Here is a 17,256-nt window from a genome sequence, read left to right as displayed (position 1 = left end):
TGCCTAATCGGTGGCGAGTAGGTGTCAATTGGCTTATATAGCCAGGGACAGATTCCGGAGTACTATTGGATAACATCCACAATCTGGAGCGGTTGTGTATTAAAACCATGGGATGTCTGTAGTATAGGAAGGATAAAATTAAAAGGTGCACCTTAATTATGAAAGCAGATGTTGCACTTAAGTGTGTATTCAATAAATTGACTCTTACAATACATTTGACAAATGGTGATCAGCCAAAAATACTTTATATCACATTAACTGAACCATGTAATGCACAAGCCGGGTAGGCGATCAAATGATATTTGGCACAAGCTATTTTTGTTTCTCTGCTAGAATGTGACTACTTCCCATAAAGGTCTAAGTAACCCAGCCATTCTAAGTTTCTCTGCTGCGAGATAAAATGTGTTTTGTGAGACTTCTGTGTCATCCACCTATGGGCAGATTTTGAGCCGTGCCAAGTATTCCGCTTACCGTTTCATCCCATGGCACAATTTCTTGCTGCAGGGTGGCTTCGTTCTCAAAGGAGCAACTGTCTTGGCCTTAATGATCGTCATTGTAATGGCATATATTACCAAAATGCTATTTGAAGGAGAGAACTTTGTTTCTTTTGAATTTAATAACTTTGTGCTATATTCTCAAATACTAGGTATTCTACATGATTTTACATTATTTGGGAGATGGCGTTTCCTGTTATGGGTGTCACAAGTTCTTGTAGATGCCCATCTAACACTTTCTGAAGCAAATAACAGAACTGTGGCTTTACAAACTGATATTTAGGCTCTTGTCAAGTCTGTTGCACTCAACAGGGAATTTCACCCTGAAAGTTCTAGATTTTATTTTTATATTTTTATTATTATATAACCCCTGTATATTGTCGTCATTGATGGATACGAGCCCCACAAAGAACAATTACTTGCTTCTGGTTTTCTTTCTAAATCTTGCACCTGCTTTTTATAGCGTATATGTGCCTGACCTACGTAGTGGTGGGTTTTTGTCCTTTTATATTTTGTATAATTTATCTTGTAGGACTGCAGAGCTGATATTTGTACAATACGCAAGCAGTAATGTGGTACCACGGAGTAACAGAAGATGTTGGTTTGTAGGGATAATAGCGAGTGTGTCTAAGTGTAGATAATACATAATTAAAAGCATTGTAGTTGTAGACCATGTCTCTAGACCAAGGTGCGAGTGTTAGTCCCTACAGCTGCTAGCCGTCAGAACATAATCAGACCTATAATAGTTAATTCTCTTGTAGTTTAGGAATTGGCTGGCACCGGATAGCCCCTAAAAGCGCTGCAGCTGTTGTATACATCGCTGCATAGTATGAGTGGTCCAGCCAGGGTCTGAACTTCCACAGGGCACACTAGAGCCTCTCTGGTATTGTCCCCTTCCAAAAATGAATGTTGGCACTGAGTAGGGCATCTGACCCTGTCCTGGGAACTAATAGTTTACAGCTGTGATCCCCAGAACTGGACTGTGGATTATTCTTGTTCAGCCAAGGTGGTGGGAGCCATTTTAAGAGTTGGCCTACCCTTGGTGACGTTGAGTTTGCACTATAGGACTCATGTGAGCCCTGATATTGCGCCTCTCCTTAGTATAAATACATTGGGGTATTCTTACAGCTTCATGACACTAGTGTGTCCTGCAAGTTGCCTGTTGCAGACGAATTGGACTTTTCCTTTTTTCTTTCCAAGCACCTTGTGCACTTTAATGTGTAAGATGGCTGAGACTTGTGTTGCTTCTCTTACACCACAGCACCCCATCCAACTGTTCTTCCATTAAGATAAAGCTATGTTTCATCAGTCTACATAGCAGGACAGATCTTTCCATTTTCTACTCTAACAGGTCAGCAAATTTACTGAACTTGCGGGGTTTTTTTTTTTTTTTCTCTCTTCTCCCCTCTAATCTGTAGACCGGCTTTGCATTTTTCTTTTAATGCCTTTTGACCCAGAAGGGACTTCTTGTTACAGCTTTACTAGTCCCCCTGACCCCAGTGTGAACCATTTCTGTAGCTTCATAACTAACCAGCTTACTAATGGGTGTTATGATGAGTGGCCAATGAATGTACTGTGATTATTCACTGAACTGTAATAAACACTTCCATGATGAAATAAAAGTTTTATCTGCACTCGTACATTGCTTTGTGAGTTTTAATTGATAAATAAGGCTTTGTTCTGTCTGGAGCTTGCCGACATACCTGGGAACTTCTGAGCTCTGAATACCGGAGCCTTTCCTTTGCAGGATGCAGCCAGGACTGCCTCTTTTATGGAGCATCTTCCAATTAATATTGATGTTCATAAAAGTGTAATGAGACTAATAGATTTGGGGGGGGGCACAGAAACCAACAAAAATTGGGGTTCTCTGTCATGTCAGAATTAAAAATAAATACATAAATATAGACTGTTTAGCTAGCCTGAGGCTTCCTGGTCTCTATAACCTATAATAGGCCCAGTCAGGACCGGACTGAATGGGCCTATGCGGCCTCTACGGCTTTCCTTCACGCAGGGCAAAAGGGGCACCTGCCCCTTAAGCCCGCAGAAACTGCGGTCGCCACAACTGCGACCCAGCCTGCCACTCTAGAGGGGCCCAGCCAACCCCCACTAGCAATTCCGCACTATTCCAACTTCCTTGGTAGATGCGCAAGCAACATCTCTTCTACAGCCAGACGCACGCAAGAATCCAACATTGACCCTGCTGTGCATCTGCTTCCCCTGTGCAGTAGAACAGGTTGTTCGCACAGAGTGCGAGCAACCCAGAATGAAGCAGAAGGACCCTGCGGAAGTCTGAGTGGCACATACAGCTTCAGTTCAGGTAAGGGGGTGGGGGATGCTGTATGAAGGAGTATGTGAGATTGAGTGAATTAATGAGCATCTGTGAAGGAGTGAATGAATGGGGGGGGGGGGCAAAAATGGCAAATCCTATTTTTCCAATCTGGATCCTATGCAGGTCTAGGTGCCAGATCTGATTTGATACTAAAGGTGGGGTGGCTGGGGGCCATATGCAAGGGTGTGGGGGCATTAATTCACAAGCGGCTGCTGTCTGGTGGCATAAATACACGCTGGGGGGGGGGCTCTCTGGAGTGCACAAATACACTTGGGGGGCTGGCAGCATCAATACACAAGAGGCACAGCTCCGGCCATCACATAAATCAATACCAAAGGGAAACCGTACGGATGCGGGTGTCATTGGGGCATTGCCTGTCCTGTTTGGGTGTTGGTGGGGCAGGACCTGTCCGTGTGTGTGTGTGTGTGTGTATGTATGTATGTATGCGTGGCAGAGCCTGGCTTGGTGTATGTATTTAGTCATCTGATTTTTGGCACTTTCTGTACAAATAAATTTAACTATTTAATATTTTACTTATTCAGAGATAAAGTGCAGTCCTGAATTTGTAGTCACTTCAGAGGTCAAAATGGCATCTCAAGGACACCATGCAGAAGGTGCAACAGCATAAACCTCCATTGATTTTATAGTGTGTCCATTAGAGATCAGGCTAATTTGCCCATGACCCTCACAGCCTACAAAAGTGGGACAAATTGAGAGTCCTGCAAAACCCTGAACTGTTGTGAGGTATTCTTCACGTGGGAGTGTGGGGCTGAGAGAAATGCCTCCTCTGAAATCAGAGCACACGTGTTGATTGGCGTATTAATAATTTCCCTCTATGACAAAGCAGTGTTATCAGTTTACGTGGCAGAACAGATCTTTTCATTTTCTATTTTGACCGGCCAGTAAATTTACTAAACTCTTTTTTTTTTTTCTTCTCTCCCCTCTAAGCTGTAGAACTCCTTTGCATTTTTCTTTTAATGTCTTTTGACCCCAACAGGGACTTGTTACAGCTTTACTAGACCCCCTGACCCTGGTGTGAACAATTTCTGTAGTTTCATAACTAGCCAGCTTACTGTGTGTTAAGATGTTGAGTGGCCAACGAATGTACTGTGATCGCCGACACGTATGCCGTCGCCCCAGCTGTATCGTAGTGGGAATGTTAGAAAATACATGAGATCCCATAGGGGAAGTATGCCCATACCGCCTGCAGGATTGTGCAACTGGTGGTAGTAGGCCTGGCAGAGCTGCCTACCAGGAGAAAAGGCAGCAGCTACTGACACACCATCTTTATGAATGCAACATCAAGGGTGACAAGTACGGAGTTCCTCCTGCGCCAAGATGGAGCCTTTTCCGGCTGAAGATTCGTATAACGTTGCTGCATCCAAGATGAAATTATTCCACTGCCTGTAACTCACAAACCCTTTTATAGAGGTTCTTACAATTATGTGTAATGAGACTAAATAGAATTAAAGTAGACTACAAATATTTTGTTGAATGGCTACTGAAAAGTCATCTCATAAGCTACTCCCTTGGGTCTGAAGAGATGAATATACAAAAATTGACCGCTCTCCTTAGCATCTAAATAACTTGGAATTCCAACTTTAAGTCATATAGCCTGTCTTGTTGCAAGAGTGAAATTCATGGTAGTGTTTGTAGAGACATGGTAAAGTAGATGGAAGTAATGGTCATTAACCATCCTGTTCTGAAGAGTTTCTAATCAATAAGCATAAGTGAAGAACGGTAAAACTGCTCTTACACTGTAGGAGCTCCACTGTCTCTTTCTCCTTGATTTACAACATTGAGAAGGTTAGAGTTAAGACTACATTTTGTTAATGGGATAACTACCCAGGTGTATAACTAGCAAAGAAAAAAAAATAATAAAATCACATCCTTTACAGTGGCGACTACAACAGGCAAAAAACAAATTCTGACCCATTGATAAAGTTCAAAAATATACTTTAATGTACAAGATCTCCATCATTAGGAACACACATAATAAATGCTGAGGGTTCAAGGAATCTCCTCCTCCAGCAGTAGTAAAGGGTATATACCTTCCCTATGAGCAGGTGCGGCTGTACTAGTTAAAACAGATTTGGGTACTTTTATAATTCTGCCCACAGAGGTACTTGGTCAGATGGCACAGAAACCTGAAAATTTATACATGAAACAGCACTGGCCAAAAGGTGGAGTTGGCTATGAGAATTTCAGGAGGTGAAACACGAAGCAAGTTCTTTCTGACTGGCAGAATTAAAAATATACCGATTAACACAGCCAGGAAAAGCTTAAACATGTATTTTACATTATTAACAGCAAAGTCCTCCGATTGGGGACCACATTCACAGGGAACAGCCTTGATTACACCAGATTTTCACTGAAGTGGCTTCAATTCTGTGTAATCTTTGACTAGTGCAAAAAAACAGATCCTGTTCCGGTCACCTCTTCACATTTTCTGCATCAGATTTCGAAAGTTGAGCAGTTCTTTAACACTTGTAGATATCCTGGGGAGGGATCGCACAGAAAACCAACACAAATTAGGGTTCTCAGTCATGTCAGAGTTAATAATACATAAATATAGATTATGTTTAACTAACATGAGGCTCTCTGATGTCTTCACTACAACCCCTGGTCCCTACAACTACAGGCTAGGCCTACTTTCTTTTACCAAGGCAGTACGAGGTGGACACCTGAGAAATGGCCAACTCATTAAAGACCAGATACGGTTCACCCGGTATGAAGGGAAGGCCAAGTTACAGACCCAGTGGGTGGATTTTGCTTTTCCATGAAAACATCAAATTTACACAAAAATTACTAACCGTCCAAAAGCATTAAATAATGCTACAATTTCTTGACGTTTAAGATGAAATCCATGAGATGGCCCACTCTGAGGTATGCTTTCTATTTGTTTCTCTGAGAACAGTATTTTGAGGGCAGTACCCAATCCTTGAGTCTGTCAGAATAAACAAAACAATACATATAATAAAATTAAAAGACGGGGAGGGGGTAAAATTTCACATTATTGCCAGTTATGAGCACAACTAACCTGCAACTTCCCCCACAGGCGACATTTAAAGCAGCCAACACAGTCCATTATCCTCGAAATGTTTCTAAAGTGATCTCTAAATTCTGCCTATGGGAAAAAAGCATTAGAACCTGTTTAATCACAACAGTACACATAATAAACGTATTCTAAATATAATTATGGAATTGGTTGATGGATATAAAATGTCTATATATTGACCAGCCATGAAAATGATGGATCTACATCCAAAGAAAATCAGTAAATTTGACTTGAGCAGAACTTGTTATAGATTACCCAAGAGTTTAATTTCTTGGTCACGGTAGCACGGTAGGAAAGGCTCCATCTATCCCAGATGGAACCTACCAATTTTCCTGTAAATAACCATGTCGAAATTTATGTCAAAAGATTATTAATTTTTTTAGGCAGGGACAAAAATTCTTGCTACCGACAGTGACCAAGAAAAGAAGTTCTCGTTCTCAGGTATGAATTTACTCTTTCTAGCCCACGTCCGGCTGAACAAATTATAGCCCATGAAAAATAAAAAACCCTTACCTTTAACTGGTCAGCTTCTTCCTTACCACCGGCAAACAGGGAGTTTTCATCAAAGTGTAAAGGAAAAGACCTGTGGCGGGGAATAGCGGGGGAAAAAAAATAAGCAGTCAGTATGTTGGGGAAAAAGACACATAGTATAGTCCATTCACCAAACAGTTATAGAAAAAATGGGAAGCATTTCATCTAACCGAACTTCAATATGAATCAAAGCAGATTATAGGAATGTGTGAGATGATCTAATCTTGTTGGGAGAGGGATACTACTTTGTGGAAGAACAGATTACAGAATATTTAACCATATATTGCATGCTATTTACTTAGCATCACGCAGAATGTCTATCAGAAGTTCTTTGTTTTCCGCATCTTTGGTTTCATTTCCTGTATACAGCAAGAAACCGTCGCGTTCAAAATACGGGAGGACCTTGGAAACGGCCCGCAGCTCGATCAGATAAATAAAGTACAGGTTCTTCAGTCTCCTTGGCCCTTCTCCCTGTGTAAGGACGGCATCAAAGCGTTTCCGAAATTCAGACACATTGTGGCCCCAGATCTTATCTATCCAAGTGTCTGCAAAATAAAAATCAATGTGTTGTCTTAGGGGTTTTAATGATATCTGGCGCATTAGCAGCGGGGCATTCTTGCCTACAACGAGAGGGCAGCCTCGTAACCGGCTACCAGACTCCCCTATTGCATTACCCAGCATGCCACTAATCGTTGGGCTGTTTGGAGGAGAACAGAGCTCTCTTATAACCGACTCCAATACACTATGGAGTCCAGTGCCCTACCGGCACAAACTCCTACTTAATGTCCGACGCCTCCAACTCAAGAAATACATATTACTCTGCAAGCACGTTGTTTTATTATTTTGAATAATCCACAATAAACACCTAGACTAGAAATTGTACCCCTGTTGCTGCAACTGCCCTGCCTCTATGGTCAGATGATCCTTGCCACCAATTGTCTGTTTCAAGCAAACCTCCGGACTGAAATTAACAGAAGTGTTTGCTGAGCATGCATACAGGGTTCTGGATAGACCCTGCCTGCAGAGTTTGCCAAGCTAGTACTGGAGCTGACAGTATACCACCTGCAGATATCGTATATGAATTAAAATGCATATGATGATGATCGGAGCCCTGAGTATAACGTACAGGCTAATTAATAAAGAAGTTTAAGGCTATAAAAAGGTTAAGACTTACTACATCACATTTTCCTACCTTGTAAGAGATATCTTGCACTGAGGTGAATATTAATGCTCGTATGCAATCCAGAAATAAGTCTGTAGAACGCCCTTTTCTCAAAGCAAAGACCTAAACAATGGGGGAAAAAATATATACACACACACATATATATATATTATATATATATATATATATAGCTTTATTTGCATACTACATTATATACAACTGCATTTTAGTATTAAAAATACATATAGAAGAAAGGTAAAAACATTTTTCTCATTCATATGACAGTCTGCTGCATGATGCTGCAAGAAAATACCAAATGTTTGTTTAGAAACATCTCTGGGAGTACAGGGATAACACCCATGTTGGGATGTTTGCTAAAAGGCCAAGCTTGGGACATGTACATTTCAGATTTTCAATTTAGAATTTTGACATCTGGTCATCCTGCGCCTAAGTCTTAATTGAGACGACATCTCTGTAGCTGGCCAATTCAGTTTACCCCCATTGAACCATATATATTTTGAAAAGTAGACACCCCAAGGTATTTTCAAATGGTGATATTTTAACATTAATTCTACCACCTATACCAGGTATAAATTTTACAGCTCCTGGTTTACCTCATTGCAAAACATCGCTCAAATACATGCGCCAAAACATCTCCTGAGCACAGTGATACCACCCACGGTACACGTATAACTCATTATACAGCAAGCCAGGCACAGACGGTGGTATACCATAAATCACATTTTTGTTTTCATTTTGATAGGAAAGCATTATTTAAGGTCACACTTACCTTCAAGCCAGTTATTAAATAGATTTTCTGAAAAGAGTACAAACAGCATGAACTTTGGAGTTAAAACAATGTTTGCCTTATAATTACACAAAGCAAAACAGATATTCCCCAAAAGCTCAAGTTAAGCATCCATTCTACCTTAGAACTTTCCCATCAATCCAAAGACACAGTTTCAGTTGTCTCACGCTACATATCGCCCAAATCGGAAGGACTTTGCATAGCCATTAATACTAAAATATTTGTCAGTTCCACTTCAAATGACCAACATGCTGGCCCAGACTGGCCATCATGTCATTAGGCAAAAGCATACCATAACCACCCAGTCATTGCTAGTCTCGCACTGCCCACATGCATGAAATATAAACTGAATAAGAGACAACTTCAATCATAAATACAAATAAAATATTTGCTTACCTTCACCGTCTCCTAAGATTAAAGAAAAAAAAGTGTTTACATATTTAATATCAGACATATTATGGCAAATAAAATAATACTTTTTCTATTTTTAAAAAAAATAAAAAAAATCCCCATAGTCTTCTAGTGGCCATTAATAGCTCATAAGTCTCTGCATTTATAAAATGCTGTATTAAAGATTTTATAGACGGGTGACTCTTCTGCCATCATCTCCTCCATCCTAAAGAAACCTTCCCTTGATCCGGTTTCCGTCCACAGCACTGAACAGAGACTGCACTCACTAAGATTACTAATGACCTCCTCACAGCTAAAACTAAAAAACCTCCTCCTCCTACAAACCCTCCATGCTCATGGCATCCGTGACATGGCTCTTTCATGGCTTAAATCCTACCTTTCTAACCGTACTTTTAGTGTCTCATTTACTAGAACTTGTTCCTCTCCCCTACCGCTATCTATTGGTGTTCCTCAAGGCTCAGTTCTTGGGACTGTTATTGTCCATCTACACTTCTTCCCTCAGACAACTTATTTCTTCCTTTGGTTTACAGTACCATCTATATGCAGATAACACCTTAATCTATATTTCTGCTTCTGACCTTTCCCCCCTCTCTTCTAACTCGCCTCACTGACTGTCTATCAGGAATTGCATCATTGATGGCGTCCCGTTACCTTAAGCTCAACATCTCTAAGACCGAACTCATGGTAATCCCGCCATCTGCTATGTCCACTTTTCCTGACATCTCTATTATTGTTGATAACTCCACTATCCAACCAACAGACCAAGTTTGCTGCCTTGGTGTAACCCTTGACTCTGCTCTCTCCTTCATCCCTCAGAACCAGTCCCTCACCAAATCCTGCCGCCTCCACCTGAGAAACATCTCCCGAATCCGCCCTTTCCTTACACAAGATACCACCAAGTTTCTAATCCACTCCCTTGTGATATCCCGTCTGGATTATTGCAACTGCCTACTAACCAGTCTCCCCCTCTCCCCACTTTCACCGCTTCAATCCCTCCTCAACACTGCAGCTAGATTGTTTTTTCTCTGCCGCCGTTCCTCATCCGCTGCCCCACTATGCCAATCACTGCATTGGCTCCCCATACCCTCCAGAATCAAATGTAAACTTCGGACCTATAGAGCCCCCAACAACTCGGCACCACCTTACATCTCTATCCTCCTATCCAAATACACTCCTACCTGCCCTCTTCGCTCCTCTCACGGCCTGCGGCTATCTTCTACTGTTACCTCTTTCACCCACGCTGTACCCCTCCTGTGGAATTCCCTTCCCCGTTTCATCAGACTTTCTGCCTCGTACACAACTTTCCAAACCTCTCTGAAAACCCACCTGTTCAGGGAAGCGTACAACATTCCTTCCCATTACTCCCAGCCATCATCATAGTAAAGCAATCTGAACAATCAACAGCTTCAACACATCATAGCAACCAGATCAACCCATCCAAGCTGTCCTCTCCTATTGTCTCACTTCCCACATCCACCAATTAGATTGTAAACTCACAAGAGCAGGGCCCTCCTTTCCACCAGTTTGTTATTGTATGTGTTATTGTATGTGTTTATAAATTGTTCTACTGACTGTAAGAGTACTGCGGAATCTGCTGGCGCTTTATAAATAAATATAATGTAATGGTATAGGTTTAAAAGCTGTCCACATCAATTGTTCTGAGCTACTCAAACCAATAAGGGGATTTTTGTTGAATTTATGTTAAAATGAATATATACTGGAGCTAAAAGTATCCCCATAAGCAAGATGCATTTAACCTCTCTATAGGGGTTTATAAAAGCTGTGAATGTTATTAGGAATGTTTACACCATTTCTTAAAGTTTTGTTGCACAATGTCCCATCTAAATGGTAATGCAATATTTAAATTGTGAGCACAGTTCACAAAGTGCATCTCGAGTGGCATCTGTATAGCTCTTAGATACATTTTTGTGAATTTTGAACTAGTGCTTTTTCTAAGACATATGTATTTTTTTAATAGATATAGATTTTAATTAGCATATTTCATTAAACAGAAATGCATCACTTGCAAAACAAATTCATAAAGTAGTAATAACATAATTCTATATTCCACGTTCCAGTACATAGTATTCTCCATAAGCGTCAACATTGATGTTTATAGAACATCAACCATGTACTTGTGCCATGCAAGCCAGCAGGTCCACAATGTCCGGAGTACATATCTGGGCTCATATACCATCTTCTATAAACTTAAGTCAAAGTGATTTGTTTGTCACTGTTAATTAAACAGTCCCGGTTGGGGGAGGATTTCCAGTTTTCTGAAATCAATGCTCTAACATAGGGGTCGGGAACCTTTTTTTTTTCCCCGGCCAAGGGCCACTTGGATATTTATAACATAATTCGCTGGCCGTACAAAATTATCAGTTTAACGTATCAATGTATATTTATCCCACACAAACCCAAAAGCTTGGGTTAAAACGAAATAAAACAGAGCCTTACCTCTTCCCAGTGGCAGCGAACTCAGTGGAAGTTTAACTGCTTTTGGCCTAATGTATATAAAAACAAATATAAGAAATAGAGAATGTAATAAAGAAAAACAAAAAAAATATCAGCAATTTCCATGATATTAGGAGATCTGGAAACAGCAGTACTGCGTTCCAGTTTGTTTCATTACATTGTATATAATTATTATTATACACACACTAATATGAAAGAAACCTCAGACTTTGATAAAAAGTCCCCAACAGGGACTGAAATGTTGATGTTTTTGTCACGCCACCAAAAATAAATATAATAAATATTATACATTTATGCACAGTTAAATGGCAATTTGGCATGAAATCACAGTTCGTACTTGAAACAATTTTCTTCATATATACTATTCCAGATTTTGCAGGCATCAGATCCTTTGTAGCCAGTGAAACGCTCAGGATTAATAAGGAGGTCCACGTATTCTGCATCTGGAGACTCTTCATCTATGCTCAAATAAAATAAAAAAGTATATATAACTATCCCTAGGTTAGTGGGGGACCACAAACACAGATAAAAGGTTTACATACCATCCAAGTCACAGAAGTTGTCGGAAGAATCATCATGTTTGTTCCACTGTTGTAAAGCTTCCTGCGCGGCTTCACTGCATTCAGGGATAAACAGAGGCAGGTTATTGGGCTTTAACACCTACACGGCACGCGTAATGTTGGTAAAAAGAAACCTACCTTAAAGATACATCTACAGCTCCGAGCCTTTTTTCCTTCTCACATTCATCAAGGTCTTCAAATTCACGATTTGCATTCTCTGTGTACTGCAAGGAACGAAATTTGCCTATTTTATCAATTTGTACGAATGCCCTAAAAGGTGGAGTGACCCCAAAGAAATAAGCAAAAAATGTAGGCAGAGAGCTCCAGCTTCACATTTGCATTTCATTGTTTTTTCTGACACTCTCTTGCCTTCTCCCTGCTCACCATCATTTGCTCTCTATTTTCTCTCTACCTTCACCGCCGACCGCTTCTGTGTCCCTGTCTCCTTTCCTGCAGCAACACTTCTTCTGTCCGTCAGCCATAAACCAGGCTTTCCAGACCACTTTCGCAAAGGGGAGGAGCCTGCAGGGACACACCCCTCCTCTGATTGGAGGAATGGTGGAGAGGCTGTCCCCTGTGGCGCATCCCCTTTTGCAGAACTACTCAGAAAGGCCGGAATAATGCAGATTCATGGAGAAGGAAGGATGCAGAAAAATGCTTCTCTTTCTCATTGAATCTGATGAAGAAAGAAGACAGAAGAACAAGAAGAGGAAAGAGAAGAAGTGGAGCTGCAGGAAAGGAGACAAGGACACGAAAGCGGTCAACAGAGAAGGTATGGCGATAGAGAGTGAATGAAGCCGGTCTATTGCTTATGGACATTTGAGACAAATAGTTTGCACTCAGTGTTATGTGCGACGCAATGTGTGCCACATTCATCTCCAAGACGCTTTCAGGTTGTGAAAATTAACTTCACAAATAGCAGGGGGCAGGAGTAGGTGGGCACATGCATGAAATGCAGAAATAATTTGTAAAGTTATTTATGAGATTTCTTGGCAATACATATTACAATTAAAGTATTATGCATTTCCTTTTAGTTATGTTAAAAACTGTCCCAGGACAAAACATTATCAGGACATGCCACAGTTTGAGATCTTATACTACCTGCCAGGCTGGTCACTCTACCCCCAACATTTAAGTGGCCAAATCAGAAGACTTGTGTGGCATAAGGCAGTACAAAAGGGGGGCAGCCCTGGAAGTGGTTGGGGTTGGAGGCATGGCATCTCAAGGACACCATGCAGACCTCCATTGATTTTACAGTTCTCTGTGTCCATCATTAGAGATCAGACCAATTTGCCCATGACCTCCACTGCTGCAAGAGTGGGAGAAATTGTGACTTTCCTGCAAAGCGCTGATCTGTCAGGAGCTATGCTTCACCATTGAATCAATATTTTAGCAGTGATTTGCTGTTAAACACAGGTAACTGATGTAACAAGAACACAAACCTTATAACCAGGAGCTTTGATGCCGTACGGGACTTCCTCCTAAATTAAGAAGAAGAAAAAAAGTCTGGATATCAAGAGATGAGGAACTTAAACAAAGAGCTCTTATGCCTGTAGATAATAATGGGATCCATCTAGAAAGGCACGCACTATAAAATATTATTACCTGTTATTTATACAGCGGTAATTTACGCAGCGTTTCTTACAACACATATATTCAAGGGGTACGGCAGGACTATTAACGACAGCTACATCCATATGACATCATATTTCACGTATCATCATACACAGAAATAATTCAACATGTGTTAAGCTTACGGTTGGACAAGGCTGTACAGCACAATCTCGTAATCCACAGTGGCTGCTGTCATCCCAAAACGGGCAAGGTTTATTGAGATTCACCTAAAAACACACAAAAACCAGCAACATTATACTTCTGTATGTATATAACATCCAGAACATGTATAACATAACATCTGTCTTCAGAGTACCTACGGATGGACGTTCCGTTAAACAGCATAACTTAATGTATGAAGCCCCAAACACACAACAAAAGGGGGCGAAAGTGAAGGCCTGGGTAGGGATCAAATAGGTGGGAGCGGTTTATTAAAGCAGAAGTTTAAGCTTTATATTAAATGTAATCCATTATACCCCGCACAGGGAGATGGACCTTGGTGTCCAAATATATAGATTTTTTTTTTGTGGTCCCAAACCAAAAGGGAGAAATTTAATTTCATCAGGCTTAAAATCGGTCTTTAAAACACAATCATTGTATGTAACAGGTAAGTGGTAAATAAGTACACAGCAAAAGTGAAGAGGCAGGCAGAGTAATCTGTTCTGCTCTACATTGATGATCAGGAGCCACCAGCAGTATTTTATAGCGGCACAGAATGGATCAAGGTGCCAGCACTGCTATTTCTTTTCAGCTCTTCAGGGAAGAAGAAGAAAATAAAAATCTTCATGATTCCTTTTGGTTCGGGACAGGGTTCCATACCCTCATTTGGATCAAATAATAAAGTCAGTAAACGTTTGGGCATTAAGGAGGGCAGACAATTCCCAGCCGGGGGTAACAAGAATCAAGTGTGCCAGTAATATTGCACACACCACCCTCAGCCCCCTCCCAACACATTCTCCAGTGGGTACGAAAACATGGACTTGAAAACCAAACACACACAAAAAGCTAATGGTGGTTACATAGTTACATAGTACATAAGGTTGAAAAAATAGCTAAATCCTTCTAACCTTCCTATTCTTGATCCAAAAGATGGCAAAAAAAAAAACCCTAATTAAGCTAATTCGAATTCTGCCATCTTGACTCCAAAAGGCAATCTGATTTCTCCTTGGATCAAGACGCTCTAAAATAATACCGTATTGGCTCGGATATAGGCCGCCCCCGTATATAGGCCGCACCCTAAAAGTTTGGTGCTTTTTTAAAGAAAAAGTTTTTTTTCTTTAAAAAAGCACCAAAAAAAACATGCTGCCACTCTGTCCCCCCCCCCGAGATATGCTGCCACTGTCCTCCCTCCCCGAGATACGCTGCCGCTGTCCTCCCTCCCCGAGATACGCTGCCGCTGTCCTCCCTCCCCGCGATACGCTGGCGATGTCCTCCCTCCCCGCGATACGCTGCCGCTGTCCTCCCTCCCCGCGATACGCTGCCGCTGTCTTCCCTCCCCGCGATACGCTGCCGCTGTCCTCCTCTGCCCCCCCCTCCTCGACTTACCGGAGCAGACTCCCGGGTGTCTTGCGGGGCCGGCGAGGGACATCTACGCAATACGCGTATTGCGTAGATGTCTCCCGCCGGCCCCGCAAGACACCCGGGAGTCTGCTCCGGTAAGTCGGGGGTGGGCAGAGGTAAAACGCTTAGATAACCTCCCGTGCCGGCACCCCCCCCCCCCCGTGGGAAGTGCTGGCAGGGGAGGCTGTCTGAGCGTATCGGGGAGAAGGATGCAGGTCCCCTGCACCGCTGCGGGGGATCTGTATCTTAACCCCGCTGCCTGCCCGTCGGGCGCTAGACCCCGAATATAGGCCGCACCCCCACTTTAAAAACTTAAAGTGGGGGAAAAAAGTGCGGCCTATATTCGAGCCAATACGGTAATTCTATTTATAGCCCTTTATGTCATGCCTTTCTAAAAAACAAAACAAAAAAAAAAACAACAAAAAACCCCCAGACTCTTTATTAAAGCCACCCGTTCTCTAAACATCAGATCGGCTACAAAGTATTTAAATACAAAGTATGAACAGGTGGACCCCTTTTGAAGGCATCTAATGTATTTGATAACACCACCTCCCTTGGCAGTGAATTCCATACCTTTACTGTGCTCACTGTAGAATCCTCCAATGATTATGATGATGATGATAGCCCAAGTGGCATTTGTCTACTTCCCAGCCCACCCCATGGAACATAACAGGTTAAAGTGTGTTAATTACCTTGTAGTAGCGAAAGTAGTCACTTTCCAATAGTTTTTGTAGCTTAGGAAACAGCTTGTAATTATTAAAATTGTCAATTGTTTCCACATCACAGGTACAATCATCCAGGTGGCCGGTCACCTGCGGGAAATGAGATAACCATCTATTTTTCCATTTTAACCATCTGAAATCTACCTTAATCCAAAAAAAAAAAAAAAAACAAAACAAAAAAAAAACCCAGACTCTTTTTTAAAGCCACCCGTTCTCTAAACATCAGATCGGCTACAAAGTATTTAAATACAAAGTATGAACAGGTGGATTTGTGTTTGTACAAAGAACAAACAAAACAGGCTCCTAAACAGCAAATATTAGCTTTCAGGGAGAGTAGCAAATATATAAAAGTAAAATGTATATAATTTATATATATATCATATTAAAAAAGTAAATATATAAAAGATAAATCTGCACAGAAATAATGGCAACTCAGGATTAGAGGAACCCTTGGTAACGAGGTATATAATATCAAGAATAACAATCAGAAATACAAGCCTCTCTTATCTGGTAAGTAATGGGTTAAGCGTGCTCTTAGGGTATTCATGGCTGACCTGGCAGAAGCAGCCATGGGCAGCTGATCCGGGGTCCAGCAGGTGGGATCTCCAGGGCAGGAGGCAGCACAGTAAGAGGACAGCACTGAGGGATCGCATGTCTCTCCGCACTCCCAGCACCACCACTCACAGCTGTCCTGCACAGAACCCGGAAGTAAGTCCTGGAGAAGGGGGCGTGTCCCAGCGCTGAGTCACTGAGTGTTGTGGTTTGTACGTGTGTATAGACACATAGTGAGCAGCAGGGATAGGGAGGGGGGCGCCAGAAATAAGGGCAATCATTCGCAAAATGCTCTAAATGCTGGGGCCCTCTGTCAGTCTGGGATGGAGAATCACACTAAAGGGGGCATGACCATTCCATATTAAGCTTAATAGGATTTTCAGGGGTGGGGGTGGTAAGAGCTTCTTACCGTGGGCTTCTCTAATTGTAACATTCTGGGCCACTGTTTTGGTTAGTTGTATTGTTTAGATTCTAGAGTGAAAAGGTTTATTTATGGAGCATTTTTCTAGCACCTTTTTGAGTCCCCAATAAACAACGGTAGCGGCTAGTTCCCAACTTCCTACCCAGTCGAAGGACTCTGGTGATGTCAGCAGACCATGTGACTGTTTGGTCACATGGTACAAAGAGCTACAGGAAGAAGTAGAAGCAGCAGCGCGGGACGTGCAAATGCCTGCAAATGGCCTGTGCTGGGCTGCTGTTTCTTTTTCAATAACATGGGATGTGAGGATGAAGCTTTAACAGAACTCCTGCAAATACAGAATATTATGGAGGCAGAAGAAAACTTGAATCCGTGAAATAATTCTCTCTCTCTCATTGTGTGTGTGTCTCTCTGTGTCAGTGAGTGTGTGTCTCTCTGTGTCAGTGAGTGTGTGTCTCTCTGTGTCAGTGAGTGTGTCTCTCTCTGTCAGCGTGTCTCTCTCTCTCTTTGTCAGCGTGTGTCTCTCTCTCTGTGTCAGCGTGTCTCTCTCTCTCTGTGTCAG

General features: G+C 41.8%; 1 protein-coding gene across 1 annotated transcript; it reads right to left on the bottom strand.

Annotated features, from left to right (window-relative positions):
• Positions 1 to 4,762: 4,762 nt before the first annotated feature.
• Positions 4,763 to 16,420, bottom strand: ERO1A (endoplasmic reticulum oxidoreductase 1 alpha). The gene is made up of 16 exons (XM_053475561.1): positions 16,279 to 16,420; positions 15,695 to 15,814; positions 13,586 to 13,669; positions 13,271 to 13,309; positions 11,967 to 12,052; positions 11,811 to 11,884; positions 11,606 to 11,726; positions 11,251 to 11,297; positions 8,779 to 8,790; positions 8,365 to 8,391; positions 7,605 to 7,697; positions 6,711 to 6,957; positions 6,395 to 6,464; positions 5,864 to 5,950; positions 5,637 to 5,770; positions 4,763 to 5,321 (listed from the first exon to the last, which is right to left on the bottom strand). The coding sequence occupies exons 1-16, from the start codon at positions 16,375 to 16,377 to the stop codon at positions 5,264 to 5,266; spliced, it is 1,398 nt and encodes a 465-aa protein (XP_053331536.1). The 5' UTR covers positions 16,378 to 16,420; the 3' UTR covers positions 4,763 to 5,263.
• Between the last annotated feature and the right edge of the window lie 836 nt (positions 16,421 to 17,256).

This window comes from Spea bombifrons, chromosome 9, assembly GCF_027358695.1.
Source record: "Spea bombifrons isolate aSpeBom1 chromosome 9, aSpeBom1.2.pri, whole genome shotgun sequence".
Taxonomy (NCBI): domain Eukaryota; kingdom Metazoa; phylum Chordata; class Amphibia; order Anura; family Pelobatidae; genus Spea; species Spea bombifrons.
This window is presented reverse-complemented; position numbering and strand designations above follow the sequence as displayed.